This window comes from Orbicella franksi, chromosome 6, assembly GCF_964199315.1.
Source record: "Orbicella franksi chromosome 6, jaOrbFran1.1, whole genome shotgun sequence".
NCBI classification, from domain to species: domain Eukaryota; kingdom Metazoa; phylum Cnidaria; class Anthozoa; order Scleractinia; family Merulinidae; genus Orbicella; species Orbicella franksi.
Window position 1 is genome coordinate 20,769,335 of NC_138150.1, and position 17,390 is coordinate 20,786,724.

The following is a 17,390-nucleotide window of genomic DNA, read 5'->3' on the forward strand; positions in this document are numbered from 1 at the left end:
GAAATTATGTACTATTCTCATTCATGTTTATGCCACGGAATTCCAGAATGTCTGGGTTATGTAATCCTGTTTGTTGAATGTTTCTTACGTAATAAAGTGATGAAGTACCACGCTCAATATCTCCTTATTTTTTGATCCGTCTTCTAAGATTCGAAACATTTCGAAAGAGATGCGCAAGCTGGTAAGTATGGAGGGATTTTCTATCCATCCCCCTCCCCTTCGGTGACGTCGTGATACACATTCAGTGCTGTCGCATCCAGCTGCTCACTGCCTTAGGCCACAATCTTTTCCCATAACTTAACCACGCCAGACAATGAGCGGCACAATTAATGAATGAAAATAGTTCCAAAAGCCACACGTTGCGCAGCCGGAGAATCAAACCACTCTCAAACGTGTTTGTGTTCCAAATGGTTTTAAGCATTAAAATTGAAAAAGTTTCTTTTAAAAGTACCGCTTCTTGACAGTTACAACTCAATGCCTGCTAAAATATATCGTGCAGTTTTCTGCCATTACAACGCAACTCATGGTCTTGATAAGTTCTTTACAGATGCCCCCTTCAAATAAGTAAAGTTTGTCAATTCAAAGGTGTGTTTATTTATTGCGGACAATGATACCGCACACTTTCTTCCTACAACGGACAGTTCTCAGTAAAACGGTTCCAAAGCCACACGTTGCGCAACTGAATAAATAGCGTATTCTATACTCAGTGGCAAGCAAAGGTTGTTTAGACCACCAACCGTAGAATCAAATGTGTTTTGATTTGTTTTAAGAATGAAAATTGAAAAAGGTTCTTCCAAAAGTGCCGATTCTTGAAAATTACAAATAAGTGTCTGCTAAAATATATCGTGCACTTTTCTGCCATTACAATGCAACTCATGGTCTTGATAAGTCCTTTACAGATGCCCCCTTCAAATAAGGACAGTTTTCAGTGGCGGGAAAAAATATATTGATGATTTGATGGTTGAATAAAACGGTTCCAAAGCCACACGTTGCGCAACTGAATAAATACCGTACTCTATGCTCAGTGGCAAACAAAGGTTATTTAGACCACCAACCGGAGAATCAAACGTGTTTTGAGTTGTTTTAAGAATTAAAATTGAAAAAGGTTCTTCCAGAAGTGCCGATTCTCAAATTACAAATAAGTGTCTGCTAAAATATATCGTGCACTTTTCTGCCATTTCAACGCAACTCATGGTCTTGATAAGTCCTTTACAGATGCCCCCTTCAAATAAGGACAGTTTTCAGTGACGGGAAAAAATATATTGATGGTTTAATGGTTGATTAAAACGGTTCCAAAGCGACACGTTGCGCAACTGAATTAATACCCTACTCTATACTCAGTGGTAAACAAAGGCTGCTTGGACCACCAACCGGAGAATTAAACGTGTTTTGAATTCCGAATGGTTTTCAGTTGAAATTGAAGAAGTTTCTTAAGTGATTTTTGGAAGTAGCAAAAAAGTGTCGCCTGCGCAACCTTCTACCATTACAACGCAACTCGACGTGGTAACAACTTCTTTACAGATGCCCACTCCAAATACTGAAGTAAAGTTGTCAATTCAGAAGGTGAGTTGAATTTGTTCTCATTTTTTTTTTCATCATCTTTAGACATCTTAATCACAGGACACAACAAAAAGTCTAATCTGCCCTACTGGTGGTTTTTTGCGTTCACAACGCGCAATGACTCTCAAATGCAAGGCATTTATTATGGACATCTATACCGTTAACTTTACTTTTCGCCAAAAACTGTCAGTTTTCAGTGTCGGGAGAATTATACCCCAAAAAAGAAAAGATACCCAAAACAGGTGAAACTTTTTATTTATTTACCCCGTTCAATAACGACGGACCGGAATAAAATTTTGGGCAAAAGCTTTTGAAAGCTCTAGACTCATATTCGAATGGATTTCATTTTACCTTCAATATTTTACCTAGTTGCAGAGAACAACGCGGTTATATGGAGGAATTACATTTTATTCAAAAGCCGGTTTTCTTCAATCGTATCCATAATTCTAGTCAGGATTAGCAATAGTAATTTTTCCTGCATGTATTTAAGTGAGATATACTTTTTTGCCTGGGAATTTCTGTGTAAGGTACAGCCGATCCCGAATCACCAACTTCGATTATTCTAAGAAAAAATGGTATCTTTACTGACAGGTGAAAGTTAGAGCTTGATGGTTTTTAAGTTACCATGGTTACACAGGTGAAACCGTTCAACAACAATTTTGTCGAAAACTGGGAGGAAAAATCAGAGCCAGGCATGTCTCCTAAACCAACTAAATGGAAAGAGTTTGCCTCCAACACTACCCTTCACGGACTTAGATACGCCGCCGATAAGAGTCATTCCATTTTAAGACGAGGTATTTGGTTCATATTTCTTGGGGCGGCTGCTACGACCTATGTGTATCTTGTGTCCCTAAGCTTAAATAAGTTCTTCTCAAGGCCAATAAAAACAGTAATCTCACAAGAAACTCCCTCGGAAGGCTTAAAGTTCCCTGCGGTGACAATCTGTAACTTAAACAGGTTCATGAGATCTAAGATAGATACGGCGGACGAGGACGAAAACTTTGTAAAAATGGGATTGAACATCAGTGGATGCAGTGAAATACGTAAAGTTCGTGGAAATCTCACTTGCGGCCAAGCGTTCTTATGTGTTTATACGCCATATGGAACAGCCCTTGTTAAAGGCTGTAATAGAACAATGCGGCAAAACATAATAAATGTTTTAAGCCGTTCTTCACATCGTCTGTTTAACAAAGAAGAATTTCATACAAAATATGGCCATGACATAACGAGCCTGACCTCTTCTTTTCTTTATTGTCGTTTCGCGCAAAACGCACGGTGCTCTAAAGGAGACTTCGTTCCAAAACTTACAGAATATGGCATTTGTTTCACCTTTAATTCTGGTAAGGATAGTGTCCTTCGACGTGCAGTACATGAAGGCTCTGACAATGGGCTCAGCATTTTTCTGGATGTTCAAACGCATGAGAGTACTTTCAGCCAGTTTTCGAGTGGATTGAAAGTGATTGTGCACGATCAGAACACCTTTGTCAACCGACATAATGGGTTCAACATCGTTCCTGGCACTCACGCTTCGGTTGGAGTCAAATTAACGAAGGTAAGTTGTTGCCAGCGTAATTGTCTTCAAGGCAATAAACCACCCATGTGCTGCCGAATTTTATTTTTAATATTGTGTTTTAAACATTTCAATCACATATACGTGCGCGTCATGATATTTTGAGATCTATACAGGACAGTCTGTTACTCCACTTCCTATTATTTATAGCCCTATTTATCACTACCTCTTTGCTTCTTTTATTCCTTTTCACGTGACGCGGACCTTGTGTACGAGAGCGCCGCGTTCTTGAGCAAGACACTTTACTACTCTAGAAATGCTTCTCTCCACCCAGGTGTATAAACCTAACGCTGGACTACCATCCCATCCAGGGGGGAGTAGAAATTTTCCTGGTCACTTCATGCTACGGAAACTGGGAAAAGGCACCGGCCTGATGGGCCACTTGGCTCGTATACAGACTTTGCTTTGCTTGACGGAAAATAATTACATCATATCATTGCTGTTTAATCTTCTCTAGCATACTAGACTTCCAGCACCCTTCAGAACAAACTGCCGACAGGACAAGCTGCCGGGAATTGGTTCCTACAACAAAGACGGCTGCATTCATCAATGCACCGCAAATTTGACCCTAAGACAATGTGGCTGCCGTGGTATCGGATTGCAAGGTTATATGACACCATAAGTTCTGATTATGCAATAGAACACCGTTTCCGTGTTTATCCCATCTTAACACGAGGGGGGAGGGGAGGGGCTCGGAGAATTCTAGACTGTAATGGCAAGGGTTTGAATGTCTTTCGAGAATTCTCTCAACTGCCAGCCCCCTCAGGTGTTTGGATGAGGCTATGTAAACACGGAAAAAGTATCCTGTTGCTTTTACAAAATATTTCTCAACAATATACGCGAATCTGAAACGTCACAACCGTGTTTACATACTCTCATCTTAACACACCTATCGACCAATGAGAGCGCATGTAGTATCTCGGTTATTTTATAACAATGAATACAAGCAGGTCTAAACAAGATGATGTTTTGGTGCCATAAATGTAAACACATCTGGCATTAAAAAGGCGATGACCGATTGTGATTCTCTCTCTTCAGCCCCGGCCAGTTGTATTATTAGGGACTAAAAGTGTGATTTTCCCACCGACGAGAAAATTCATTGTTGTAGTCAGCTTCGTTTTACCCTAATCTAATGCAAAGATTGTTTTAACAATCCAATTAAATCGCCTGCAGCCACAACTCGGCAAAAAATTTGGCCACTTGACAGTCTTCTGTAACTTAAAGGCATTAATTTTGCATTTCTTAACATTTATGCTTAAGATTGGTAATGGGAAACGGGGATTTAGAGGTCAAGTTTTATCACAATATTTTAAAAATGGAACCTTGTACTATTTTATTATTATTCTTTTAGACGCAGAGGGGACACCTGTGTGTTCTATGCAAGACAAAGAATGTGTTGAGAATTCCCAAAGTACGTAAGATAAAATTATTAGTGACACTGGCCACGCAACGTCACAACCACAGTCGGGCAAGTTAAAAATTAATTGATAATCACATCCTATCTCTTCTCATTTAAACTCGTCAGCCTTTTTTGGGCTCTGATTTACGGGCAAAATGAGCTGACACCAGGTTCCAACGGACTTTTTTTTTAGTAAAAATAGATGTTACGAAGGAAAGAAAGGTTAGAATGTAGTCCGAGAACATGTACATGTATGTTACGTGTTTACATTTTTAATCAGCGTGGACGTTAGCACGACGTCAAAGAATATTGCCTGGATACGCTAAAAAAATAATAAAAAATTAAAGGAGCTCAGTCAGGGTATGCAGGCCATGAACACAATAACCTTTGAGCTGAAGAAAACCTGTAAATAGTAGTTTACTAAGGAAAAAAAATCACTAAAGAGATAGTGAAAAACCATAAAGGAACAAGGATGGTCAAGGATGGTCAAGGACGGAGAAGATTAACACGGATTACAAACAACGAACTTGAAAAATTTTAGCTAATCTTTCAAGGTGCGCAAGCCGCGACGTAGCACCTTTGCAGAAGTAGACTTTTTCAAACCAAATAAACCTCTCCTGTAATTCATTAGGTATAATTATTTGGTTTCAAATGTACTTTAATTGAGACAACTGATTTATTTTTAACTTTTTAGGTCAAGTCAACTTAACAGAATGTGCCTGCAACAATGCGTGCTCAGAACTGGTGTATGAGTCACGTGTTTCTTATTCCAAATTTCCGGATGACTCATTAATTGAGATTGTGCATAATCTCCTTAACTTTAACCATAGTCCAGATTACATGAGGTAAGTTATTTCCAGAAAAAAAAAAACCGTTAAGGGCTCTCTTAATGTTAATAGAAACAATATCGTAAATATCATTTTCCTTTAGCCATCGTTGCTGAACAAGAAATAACACACAAGCTTGGGTGATGATCAAGACAATTCAATAAAACGCATTGTTGCATTTAACTCGACGTTTCATATGTTTCGACATACACCTTTAGAAGTGACCGTTTAGAATAGAAATAGGAAGTAAATTTTAAACATAAGTTAAGATAGATAAGATAGATAAGATAACATAGATGAGATGAGATGAGATGAGAAGAGATGAGAAGATTAACGAAAAGATAAGATAAGATAGATAAAATGAGATGAGATGAGAAAAGAAAAGTAAAAAAGAAAAGAAAAGAAAAGATAAGATGAGATGAGATGAGATAGATGAGATGAGATGACAAGAGAAGAGAAGTGATAAGATAAAATAAGATAAAATGAGATAAGATAAGATAAGATAAAGTAAGGTAAGATAAGATAAGATAAGACAAGACAAGACAAGACAAGACAAGACGAGACAAGACGAGATGAGATGAGATGAGATGAGATGAGATGAGATGAGATGAGATGAGATGAGATAAGATAAAGCCTTTATTTATCGAGGGTTATAATAGTGGACATTCACTGACAAACGTGTGGCCTTCACTTAGATAAACAAGGATGCAAACACATTAGCCGAATCCGTTTTTCGTTGATGACTTGTTCATTCTTTCGCTCGTTCAAGTTCATTCGTTCAAGCTGAAACAGCGGCGAAGTCCGACCACGAACAAAAAAGATAAAAATAGAGAGGAAGCAAGTGGAGAGGTTTCTCCTTCATGCAGCTTGTTTTCTTTTTTTTCGCGCGTCACTACGCCCGCGTGCTTTGTTAAAATGACTTGTTGGTTAAGTGACTAACTGTTTCTTATTTATATATTTTGTTACGCCCTCACAGAACGAACTACGTCTTTCTCCAATTGGGGTTTCAACACTTAGCCTATGAAAAGCGTGAAGATGTTCCTAGTTATGGTTTGGAGAGCCTCTTAGGTAAGTCAAAAAGAGACATAAATAACGGAAAGCAACGACGACAACACGATTTAGGTCCGTCCACACTAATGCGTTTCCAGATCGACACGTTATCGATGGTAGCTGATGGTGTTTTTTCAAACCGAAAACGCTAAAACGGTCGAAAACGTTGATACGCTTTGAGGATTAAAACACCATAAAACGATGAACGTTTTCCGTAGTGTTAGTGAGGACGGTAGGCGAATTCGCATCAAGAAGTATAGTATTAAGTGTAAATTCTGGGAGAAACTTATACTCGGAAAAAAATCCTAGTCCCAGGTGAGATTTGAACCCACGACACTCCGTGATCTAGTCGGATGCTCTAACCACTGAGCTACTGGAGACTCCATGGTGAGCAAGGCTGAAATGTGGGTCTTTGACTGGAACCGCATCGCGCGGCTACACAGCCACGTACTGACCCATATGAACTCACTAACAGCATCGCGCTGTCACATTAAGGCATCTAGCACGTATAAACCCACTAACAGTATCACGCTGTCACAAAAAGGCATATCGAGATGCGTCCAACCAGCCTCCTAAGTGAGTATATGTATACTTACGGACACACAACAACAACAGAATTTACACTCAATATCATGCTGTTGTTATTTCCTCGTTAGAAGTATAGTAGGGGAACTAAATGACAAGTGAAAGGCAAGTATGCTGGGGGTAAAATAACTACGTAGCAATCATGATTTAAGAAATTCATTCAACAGGTGAGTTCGGTGGCAACATGGGCTTGTTCCTTGGGTGCAGTATACTAACGCTCTGCGAGTTCATGGACTTTCTGTTGGAAGCTGTGATTTCCCGGATGAGGAAAAACTCCGTGGAAGTAAACGCGAACCCGGGCAGCAACTCTTAAACAACAACAACAACAACAACAAAAATCAGGAGGAAGAGAAAACAAACCGCGGTTACGAACATAACAAATAGGTCCTCGCATGGCATATTAAACTTGACGTTTTGTATCCTACAACATATATCTTCAGAAGTGAAGGTTACAAAATACGACAAGATGTAAAAAGACTAAAACAAAGCGAGGTATTGGTAACTAGCTAGACAACAACGAACAAAAGAAACTACATCCGGTGTGAATTAATAAAGAAAGAGTTTTTCACTACCGACGTTTTCATTTAGGGCGGGTTTTAAGTTCCGTATTAAGGATGTTTCCTTGATTTTACACCGTAAATAACATTGCCCACTTGCTAGGATTTCGAAATGGTTCCGGAAATGTTGTGTCCGGTAGAAGTTGAATGATCAGCAACAGCGGAGGCGTGACCAACGTGAGTGAGAGCTTTGAAGAGCTCCGTCTCCGTCTCCGTGAAACATTAATCTTGTCACATTTTGTAACCGTCACTTCTGAAGATGAATGTCGTAGCATACGAAACGTCAAGTTTAATATACCATGCGAAACCTATTTGTTATGTTTGTAACCGCCGTTTGTTTTCTCTTTCTCTTCAGTGAAATTGAAATGGCCGAAAAACAAGAATTTTTTAAAAAACATCATTTGAACATCTTAAACATTTCAAACCAAATGGACACACTCTGCAAGAAGCAGAATTCCGTGGCATCATGTTCTGCTACAGTTACAAACAAAGAAAACGTCAGATAATGAGACTTGGTTGTAAACTGGATACTAGTCAGCCATGCGGACTAAATTTCGATTACAAAGACGATTACAGACATCTTTAGGTCGCCGCGCGTTCAACGTAAATCAACTAGAATTTTCCACAGAAGAAGGGCTAAGCTCGAAGCGTTTGGAACTATTTAAACATTATGACACTTAGTACCCGGATGCGAGAAGTTTATTTTATATTTCCTTTTTTGTTTATACGTACAACCGCCACGCAGCACATAGCCCCTCGCAGGCGTTCAGTTAACGCCTGGAAGAGGCTATGCAGTACACGGTAGTTTTTCTGTTAATCGATTACTGTTAAACATTAATCAGTCGTGATGTCAACAAAAAACTCAGTATTGGCGATTGTTTGCATCATCCTACTTAAAAGTTCCAGAGAGGAGAATATCCTAATGCTCAAGAAAGTTTCCCTTTGATAATTTAGTGGGTTCTTTAGAACGTGAGCTCGGCGTTTCGGGCTTAGCTCTTCTTCAAATACTGAAGACAGACTAACATGGGAGAAGTGAAGGCAGCATGGCCGAGTGGTTTAGGGCGCTGGTGTTGTAATTCGGAGGTCCCAGGTTCAAGTCCTCCACCCTACGACTAGCGGGACTTGTTTCTCGGTAGTCCCGAGCTCAAATCCTCGATCACGCTTTGTAAATAGCCAACTGGTCTGCCTCCTGCCAGTTGACATTTTTAACTATGCTACGTTTATTTGAAATATTTGTTTCCTTTGGCATGCCTGTAAACTAGCTACGCTCAGTTAGTGCTTGAGCACTAAGATTTACATTTTTACAAGCCCCAAAACGTCTAGTTTACCCTAACTATGCGACATTTTCAATAGCTTTTTCAGCCTTATATTTAGGCCGCGTTCACACTTATCGGGATATTTTTGAATCCGCGATTTTTTCTTTCCGGATTTGAAAATCTCCCCGTCCACACGTGGCGTATTCAAATCTAGTTCGTCTGTCCACAAGCATCCGATAGTATCCGGATTCACTCTAGTACCCAGGGCTCCTCTGCAATAAAATGTCTTCAGAACATGCGCCATAAAAACTAGGCCTGCACATTGTGCCGCCATGTTGGTTTCTTGTTCGGTAAGAGACTGGACACAATTTTGCTGTGTCATCGGATTCGAAAATATCCGGATTCACCCGTCCACACGTTATCGGATTCGTTGCGGATTTATTTTTTTCCACTCTGGCGAGCGGATTCAAAAATATCCGGATACGTGTGGATTGAGCCTTAGTTTATCGCCATTGAGTCAGATGTTATATAACTATTAAACTCATTTCTACTGATTTTTAGCATGGAGAGAGCGCGCTTAGTAATATTAGAGACTAAGTAATGTCAGAGGGGACCTTACCCAGATACGACGGCGGGGACCACGCCTATTAGACAACAAATTTATATAGTACTTCAGAATTTCGAAGTTAGGGAGTTTAAGAAAACCAAGACGGCAACGGCAACGGCAACGCAACTGAACAAAAGATTTAATGAGCAAAACAATAGCTGTGCACGTGCGTTACAATTCTTGGTACATTTTTTTGCCGTCCTCTGCAAAACAACGACGTGAAATGGCCAAATTCTGCGTTCTCCGGAGAACGTGAACCAGAACGACTAATTTTTTAAATTTCTATTTCAAAGTTATCGCTGTATTCCAGATTTAGTTTCGTGATAGTTTTGACAGTAATAAACAAAGTGAATGAGTATTGCGAGATTCGTAGGTAAAATATGAATTCATTTTTAAATTGACATTGTCCTCGGCCTGGCCGTTGTGGTTTCTTAAACTCTCTATTATCTAGATCCACTCCGTATAAAACCTTGCTGAATACAATACAAATGCGTTCAGTTTCAATAATTATTAACAATACAAAAAAAAAAAAAAAAAAATAGCCTTAATGGTTCGCATCCTACAAAAAAAACTGAAATTGATCATTTCACGTTGTTGATTTGCAAAAGATGGCTACGAAGTCCTACGATGCACAATGTTCTGCTCATTAAGCCTTTTGTTTTGGCGACGATCCAGTTGCCTCTGGCGTCGTGTTTCGCGTAAGGTCCCCAGTATAATTGGATGACAGCTTTTGGAATTATAACTGGAGATTTATTCACCCCACCCGGGGAATAAATGATTTTATGCTGCTTATTAGTGCCAGTCTCCCAGCAATTGGCTGGGGGGTCATCCGGGTCTTGGAGAATCCAACGTTTAGCAGACGTGGCCAGGTTACTGTCCTCTTTTCCAAAACTCTAGCTCCCCACTCAGTTCGCAGTTTCCCATCTACCCACCCACCCACCCTTTCGATAGACAAGGGGGGATTTCAAATATTTGGTGATTGCGCCGGGCACTCCCTCACCTTTGCTGGGAATGATTTTGGTTGCTTAATGTTTTTCGGAGTAAAAAGTTAATTGTTATAAAAATAAACGGCCACCTCAGTGACAAAAAATGGCATACTATGCTTTGTTATTTCTTCCCAGCAAACATCGCGTAGCCACTGCACTGTGTAGTGAATGAATCTCAAGTTTGAGCAATAACATAGAGCATAAACGCACTAAGCACTCTTAAAAAATCCGACAAGATAGTTTGTCTCCGTTGGCTCATCTTTAATGTTTTTACCAAAAACCCCCGAAGAGCATGCTGAGTTTCTTGGGGCGTTTTTCTCAAATTCAGGCTCTGTCTTCAATCGTCTTTTAGCCAGGCTAGCGTGAGTGCAATATAGTGTTTAATAAATAATTAATAAAAACAAAACCGAGTAAATTTACCCTTTAAGTAGGTGATTAATTCAACACAGCCAAAACAATTCTAAAAATAATAACAGCTAGATTAAACAAATTAGATTTGGAAAGAAGAAGAAGTTTGCCACTGGAACGGCGGCTAATTACTATAGAAAATCGTATGAATGCCAATGCAGGTAAGGATTTCCACGACTCGTGATATTTGAAAATTCTATCAAAATTGTACGATCATAAAGGCGAGTGCAATTTGAAAGAATTTTCAAATATGACGAGTAGTGTAAATGTTTAATTACGCGAGCTTTCATATGATTACGTAATCGAATGAATGAGAGTGCAACTAGGATTACGGGTGATGTTACACTACGAGTGACATTTGTAAATTTTCTCAAAATTACACCAGCCTTTATTCAAGTGTTTTTTGTTTTCAAATTGCAAATATTGCGAGTAGTGTAAATCCTAAATTGCTCGAGCTTTCATGCTACTACTTATTTATTACATGAAAATTACGAACGCTGCGCGTTAATACTGCAGAGCAAATTACAAAAGAACGTTAAATCCGCCGGCCGTCAGCCAATCACAACGAAGTTATTTCCTCAGTAATATAATAAAAAGTTATATTTTTTGACGAGGATATGAATCTGGGTAAATGGAACCAGAAAACCACTTAGAGGTTGGTTGTCAACTTGAAATTAAAGTAGAAAATTTTATTTATATTTGGACGCCGTAATGTTTTATTTTGTTTGTGAGGAGGTTCTTAATAACAGCATTGCAAGGCCATTTTTGTTATGATAGTCGTTTTTCATAGGGAAATTAACAAACAAAGGCCGCCTATAGGTTGTCGGTTTGGAGCACTTGCTGGAACACTTGCTGGCTTTAGTTCTTGCGCCCAGCTGCTCTCTACGGAACCGTTCCATCTTTATGCTCGGTAACAAAAGAATAGCAACGTGTGGTGTTCTGAATAAATTATCGCGTGCTTGGAGCGCAGGGCACATAACTCCCTTTTGCCGACGCCAAGTGGAAATATACGTTGTGTGTATCATCATTTTCAGTGAATTTGCAGAAATACCTTACTTCACTTTCGATATAAAGCCAAAGGTTATCTTCTGTGATTTGACTTGCAAGTTGTGTAGGGCCATCAAAGACTGTCTAATTGTAAGGTAGGTACACATAAAGTTAAAAATAACAAAAATAATAATAAAAAAAACACCTAATGTACATCGGCCAGTTTAGAATTGTGTTGTAAGACAACACTTAGCTTGCAAATGTATATTGAAAAGAAAAAGTCGAGGAAACGATGAATAGAACAATTATTGAAATAGCGATGTGATAACAGTACAGTTAGCAGAACCCTGAAATCATTTTCATTACAAGATACAATCCCACCCAAAAATCAGTGCCACAGGACCTTTGAGTCATACGTACCAAACTGGCATTGTGCAGATTCGTTTTCACACACATATGAAATTTTTCCCTCAGCAAAGTCCCATCTAGTGTACTTCAATTTAGCGTGATTCACGGGAGACGTAAAATCAAGAGTCTAACTTAGGAAACGTAATAATGGTAGTTTGAAGAGGAATACTCGACAAATGAAAAAGAGTAATGATCTATACATTATATGAAGTGATGTGAACTTATGGCATATGGTGAGAAAAGAAACTGAGAATGCGGGATACTGCAATTGACCAAATTGAAAACCGAGGCTTGCCTTTGCTGTTTTGGATCGAATTATCTCGAATTCCCTGAAAAAATATTATTGATTGAGGCATAAAATAATTCTAAGGAATTTCCTCCTTTTAGGTATCAATTTTTATTTCCATACATCAAGGGAACCATCTTCTACTTTAGTTTTAACCAAAACGTTGTTGATTTGCAAAAGATGGCTACGAAATCTACAGACTAAAGGTGCATAATGACCTGCTCATTAAGCCTTTGTTTTGGCGACGTTCCCGTTGACTTTGTCACTGTGTTTCGCGTAAGGTCCCAAATATAATTGGATCACAACTTTTGGAATTATAAACACAACAAACATACTCTTACAAAATCTGACAAGATAGTCTGTCTCCGTACGCGTTGGCTTATCTTTAGTGCTTTCACTAAAAACCCTGAAGAACATGCTAGGTTTCTTGTGGCCTTTTCCTCAGAACCAGGCTCAGTCTTCAATCGCCTTTTAGCCAGGCTAGCGTGAGTGTAATATAATGTTTAATAAATAATTAATAAAAACAAAAGCGAATAAATTTATGCTTTAAGTATGTGAGTAATTCAACACTTAGCCACAACAATTTTTGAGCAGAATAACAGCTAGATTAAACAAATTAGATTTAGGAAGAAGAAGAAGTTTGCCACTGGAACGACGGTTAATTACTATAGAAAATCGTATGAATGCCAATGGAAGTAAGGATTTCCACGACTCGTGATATTTGAAAATTCTATCAAAATTGTACGATCATAAAGGCGAGTGCAATTTGAAAGAATTTTCAGACATCACTAGTAGTGCAAATGTGTAATTACCCGAGCTTTCATATGATTACATAATCGTATGAAGTGCAACTAGGATTACGAGTGATATTACACAAGTGACATATGAAAATTTTCTCAAAATTACACCAGCCTTTAGTCGAGTGTTTTTTGTTTCCAAATGCAAATATTACGGGTAGTGTTAATGCTCCCAACCCATGAAATCAAAGAAGAAAACAACAACTTTTGATGGGAGAAAAGGGGTAGGGGATGAAGTACTGGAGTTGCCAGTAGGAATCTTACAGGATGACACGGTTCGGGTGGTTGGCAACGAGAGGACCTAAACAATAAGAACATTATTAAGCAACAACAACCAGGTTGCAGAGAGGTCCTAATCCTCTCTTTGGGGTCCTAATCCCCAGGCCCTGAGAGGTCATAATCCTCTCCCTCCTTTCTAGGGGTCCCTGTAGTCTCCAGTCCCTAATTCCTAGCGCCCCCCCCCCCCCCCCGCCCCCTTGGGAAGATTGAAAACAACAAACAGCAGAGGTTTGGTTCCTTGGTAACAAGGCTATCTGGGGGACCCTTTCTGCCACGATAGCTGGCCATGTGAGGTCTATGGGGCAGAGGGGCGACCTATATGGAGCACTTCATCCCCTCCCATAGTTTATTTATTCTAACAAATCAAACGATCAGAAAGTTCTAAACCTGTTAAGCTAACAAATCAGTGGTGATAATCTGCTGTGACCAGAAGCAAAGAACAAAATACGTGAGGCAGCTGATGTCAGCTTCAAATTAATGTTATAACATTTTTAATAAAGCTCAATGAACAAGCATGGTCCATATGTCCAAAACAGCACTTGGCGTGACACTAACAGTAACAATTATAACATTGTCTCAACGAGCAAGTATGCTGCTCAAGTGCATAGCAGTATAATTATGTGTGGCAAAACAGTTGATAAAACTATACTTAATTGTTAACACTATGCTCAAAGAGAGCCAAATGGGTTCGGGTGGGCGGGAATTGTTCACAATACTCTGAGAGGTCAGAGAACTTGAAGAACTACAGATGTGAAGATAAGACCGCATGGTCTTGATTGACATAATGGAAAAGCATAAATATGACTGGCCCGGGAACAACGCGCCATAATGACGCGAAAGGTGAATTTGACCATTCGACACAATGAGAAAGTGTTTGTTTTACCGGGATATTGCGTCACAGAAATGTATATTATGGTAGTATACATGGGTCATATAACTTCTTTGACCTCCCTTTCATGGTTGTTCCCATTAACTTAAATTTATATTACTTATAAATTGGCTTTAATTTGAGACCAATATTGTCAAAATCTATTCTCTTTTCAGACCAAAAGAGCTCAGAATGCCATCCCTTTGGGACTGCACATACCTATATAGTCCGAACATATCTATAGTTAGGGATTACCCTTCTTGGCATGTCTGCATACGAGTGCGTGGCTGATCAGGCCGGAGCTTATCCCGGTTTCAGTAGCATAAAGCGACCAGGAGTATCTCCATTCCCCACTAAATGAGATGCTAGTCCATCGCAGGGTTAGCCCAGCATTAAATTCGCCGGTACCCATTTATACACCAGCTGGCTGAAGAGAGACCCTATGAGAGTAAAGTGTCTTGGCCAAGAACACAACACAATCTCCTCGACCAGGGCTCGAACCCGGACCGATCTCTCCGGAGTCGAGCGAACTAATCACGGGGCCACCGCGCCACCCACCCTCCTTGGCATAGCCCTAGTAATTTTATTTAGAAAGGCTACCTGGTTATCGAAAAATTGCTGAGAAGAGCGATGTTAAAAAGAAGCGGCTCGCGATTTCGTTCTTCATGTTCTTACAACGACTGTGGCAACAGCTCAACTGAAAATAGTTTTAATTGTTTCGAACAGATTCTGCACCTGACATGGCGGGCAACTCGATCAAGCTTTTAGCTAAATAAACTGTTTCAAGGATAATGCAAATATCTGATACAGCATATCTGATAAAGCAACGTTAAAATGATCCAGCGTATTTGATCAAAATCATCCCGATAATGCGTTAATTGAATGGCCACAGAGTAATCAATACTGTAAACTGAATCAGCTTAGTAATCTGCACATAATAAATATCAGTTGTTAAAATACGAAATATAATTCTGATTCAAAAGATATATTTGTTATGGCAAAGTGTACATTATCGAAGTTTGACTGTTTGGTTTTTGACATGCTTTTCTTTAAGGAATTGAGCCCTGTGTTAAATATACAGAAACACTCAATTCGTGCCAAACTTTTTACGTGACTCTTTGCGTGCAAATATTTTTATCATATATATCTTAGTACTTTTTAGAATTTCTCATCAATTTTTTTACGATCATTGTTTTCTTTACATTCGTCTCTCTTAGGAATTATTAGTATATATTTAAATTTGGACCCGTTTTATTGACTCAGTTGATCGAAGTTTGACTGTTTGGTTTTTGAAATGCTTTTCATCGAGGAGTTGACCCCTGTGTTAAAAACACAGAAGGACTCAATTCGTGCCAAACTTTTTACGTGACTCTTTGCGTGCAAATATTTTTTTATCATATATATTTTAGCACATTTTAGAAGTTTTCATCAATTTTTTATCATTATTTTCTTTGCATTCGTGTCTCTTAGGAAATCTTAGTTTATATTTAAATTTGTACCCATTTTATTCACTCAGTTGATCGAAGTTTGACTGTTTGGGTTTTGAAATGTTTTTCATCAAGGAATTGAGCCCCGTGTTAAAAACACAGAAAGACTCAATTCGTGCAAAACTTTTTACGTGACTCTTTGCGTGCAAATAATTGTTATCATATATATATTTTAGCGCTTTTTAGATTTTTTTCTCAATTTTTCATCATTGTTTTCTTTGTATTCGTGTCTCTTAGGAATTCTTAGTTTATATTTAAATTTGTACCCACTTTATTCACTCAGTTGACTTGATAATGACGTTAAGCGAACGTCGAAACGTTGTCGTTGTTTTTAAACCAAAATGGTTCTAACTTTTTCCGTATTATCGCAATGTTTTATAGTTAAACTAAATTGTACATTAGTTAATGAAAACATGATAGAACTGTCGCACTCGTGTACTCTGTTGGTACACTCATTACTCGAAAATTTTCTACTTTGACATTTTGCTGTAATATGCATTAGCAAAAGCCTCTAGGGACCTGTTCCCACGGTGCTTTAGTCTATTTAGTATTCTGTTATAGCTTGAAGTTCAGTTGTAATCGTGCCGAGTTCAAGTAAAGTGTATTTCGTTTTACTCCGTGTGTGTCCTTCATAATATTAGACATTTACCATAATTAAGCTTTCTTTTTCATAATAAATCGGTGTCTTCTTTGGTGGTTGATTAAAATTGTGTATCATTTTCATTCATTAATTATGCCGCTCATTGTCTGGCGTGGTTAAGTTATGGGAAGAGTTTGTGGCCGAAGGCAATGAGCGGCTGGATGCCAAAGCACTGGATCTGTATCACGACGTCGCCGAAGGGGAAGGGGGGTGGGTAGAAAATCCCCCCAGACTTACCGGTTTGCGTATCTCTTTCGAATGCCCCGAATCTAAGAAGACGGATCTTTAAATAAGGAGATATTGCACGTGGTAATTCATCACTTTATTACGTAATTAACATTCAACAAACAGGGTTACATAACCCAGACATTCTGGAATTCCGCGGCATAAATATGAATGAGAATGGTTCCAAAACCCACACGTTGCGCAGCTGAATCAGTGCTATTCTCTAATATAAGCTCAGAGATAAACAAAGGCTGTTTAGACCACCAGCCGGAGAATCAAGCCACTCTCAAACGTGTTTGTGTTCCAAATAGTTTTAAGTATTAAAATTGAAAAAGGTTCTTTTAAAAGTACCGATTCTTGACAGTTACAAATAACTGTCTGCTAAAATATATCGTGCAGTTTTCTGCCATTACAACGCAACTCATGGTCTGATAAGTTCTTTACAGATGCCCCCTTCAAATAAGTAAAGTTTGTCAATTCAAAGGTGTGTTTATTTATTGCGGCCAATTATACTGCACACTTTCTTCCTACAACGGACAGTTTTCAGTGACGGGAAAAATATATTGATGGTTTAATGGTTGATTAAAACGGTTCCAAAGCCACACGTT

General features: G+C 38.9%; 1 protein-coding gene across 1 annotated transcript; it reads left to right on the forward strand.

Moving 5' to 3' along the window:
- Positions 1-1,948: 1,948 nt before the first annotated feature.
- LOC145490057 (acid-sensing ion channel 4-B-like) lies at positions 1,949-7,686 on the forward strand. Its single transcript, XM_081469164.1, has 6 exons — positions 1,949-3,112; positions 3,588-3,735; positions 4,482-4,541; positions 5,224-5,374; positions 6,333-6,424; positions 7,159-7,686. Exons 1-6 carry the CDS (start codon positions 2,186-2,188, stop codon positions 7,302-7,304), a joined length of 1,524 nt encoding a protein of 507 aa, XP_081325290.1. The 5' UTR covers positions 1,949-2,185; the 3' UTR covers positions 7,305-7,686.
- The last annotated feature ends 9,704 nt before the right edge of the window (positions 7,687-17,390 follow it).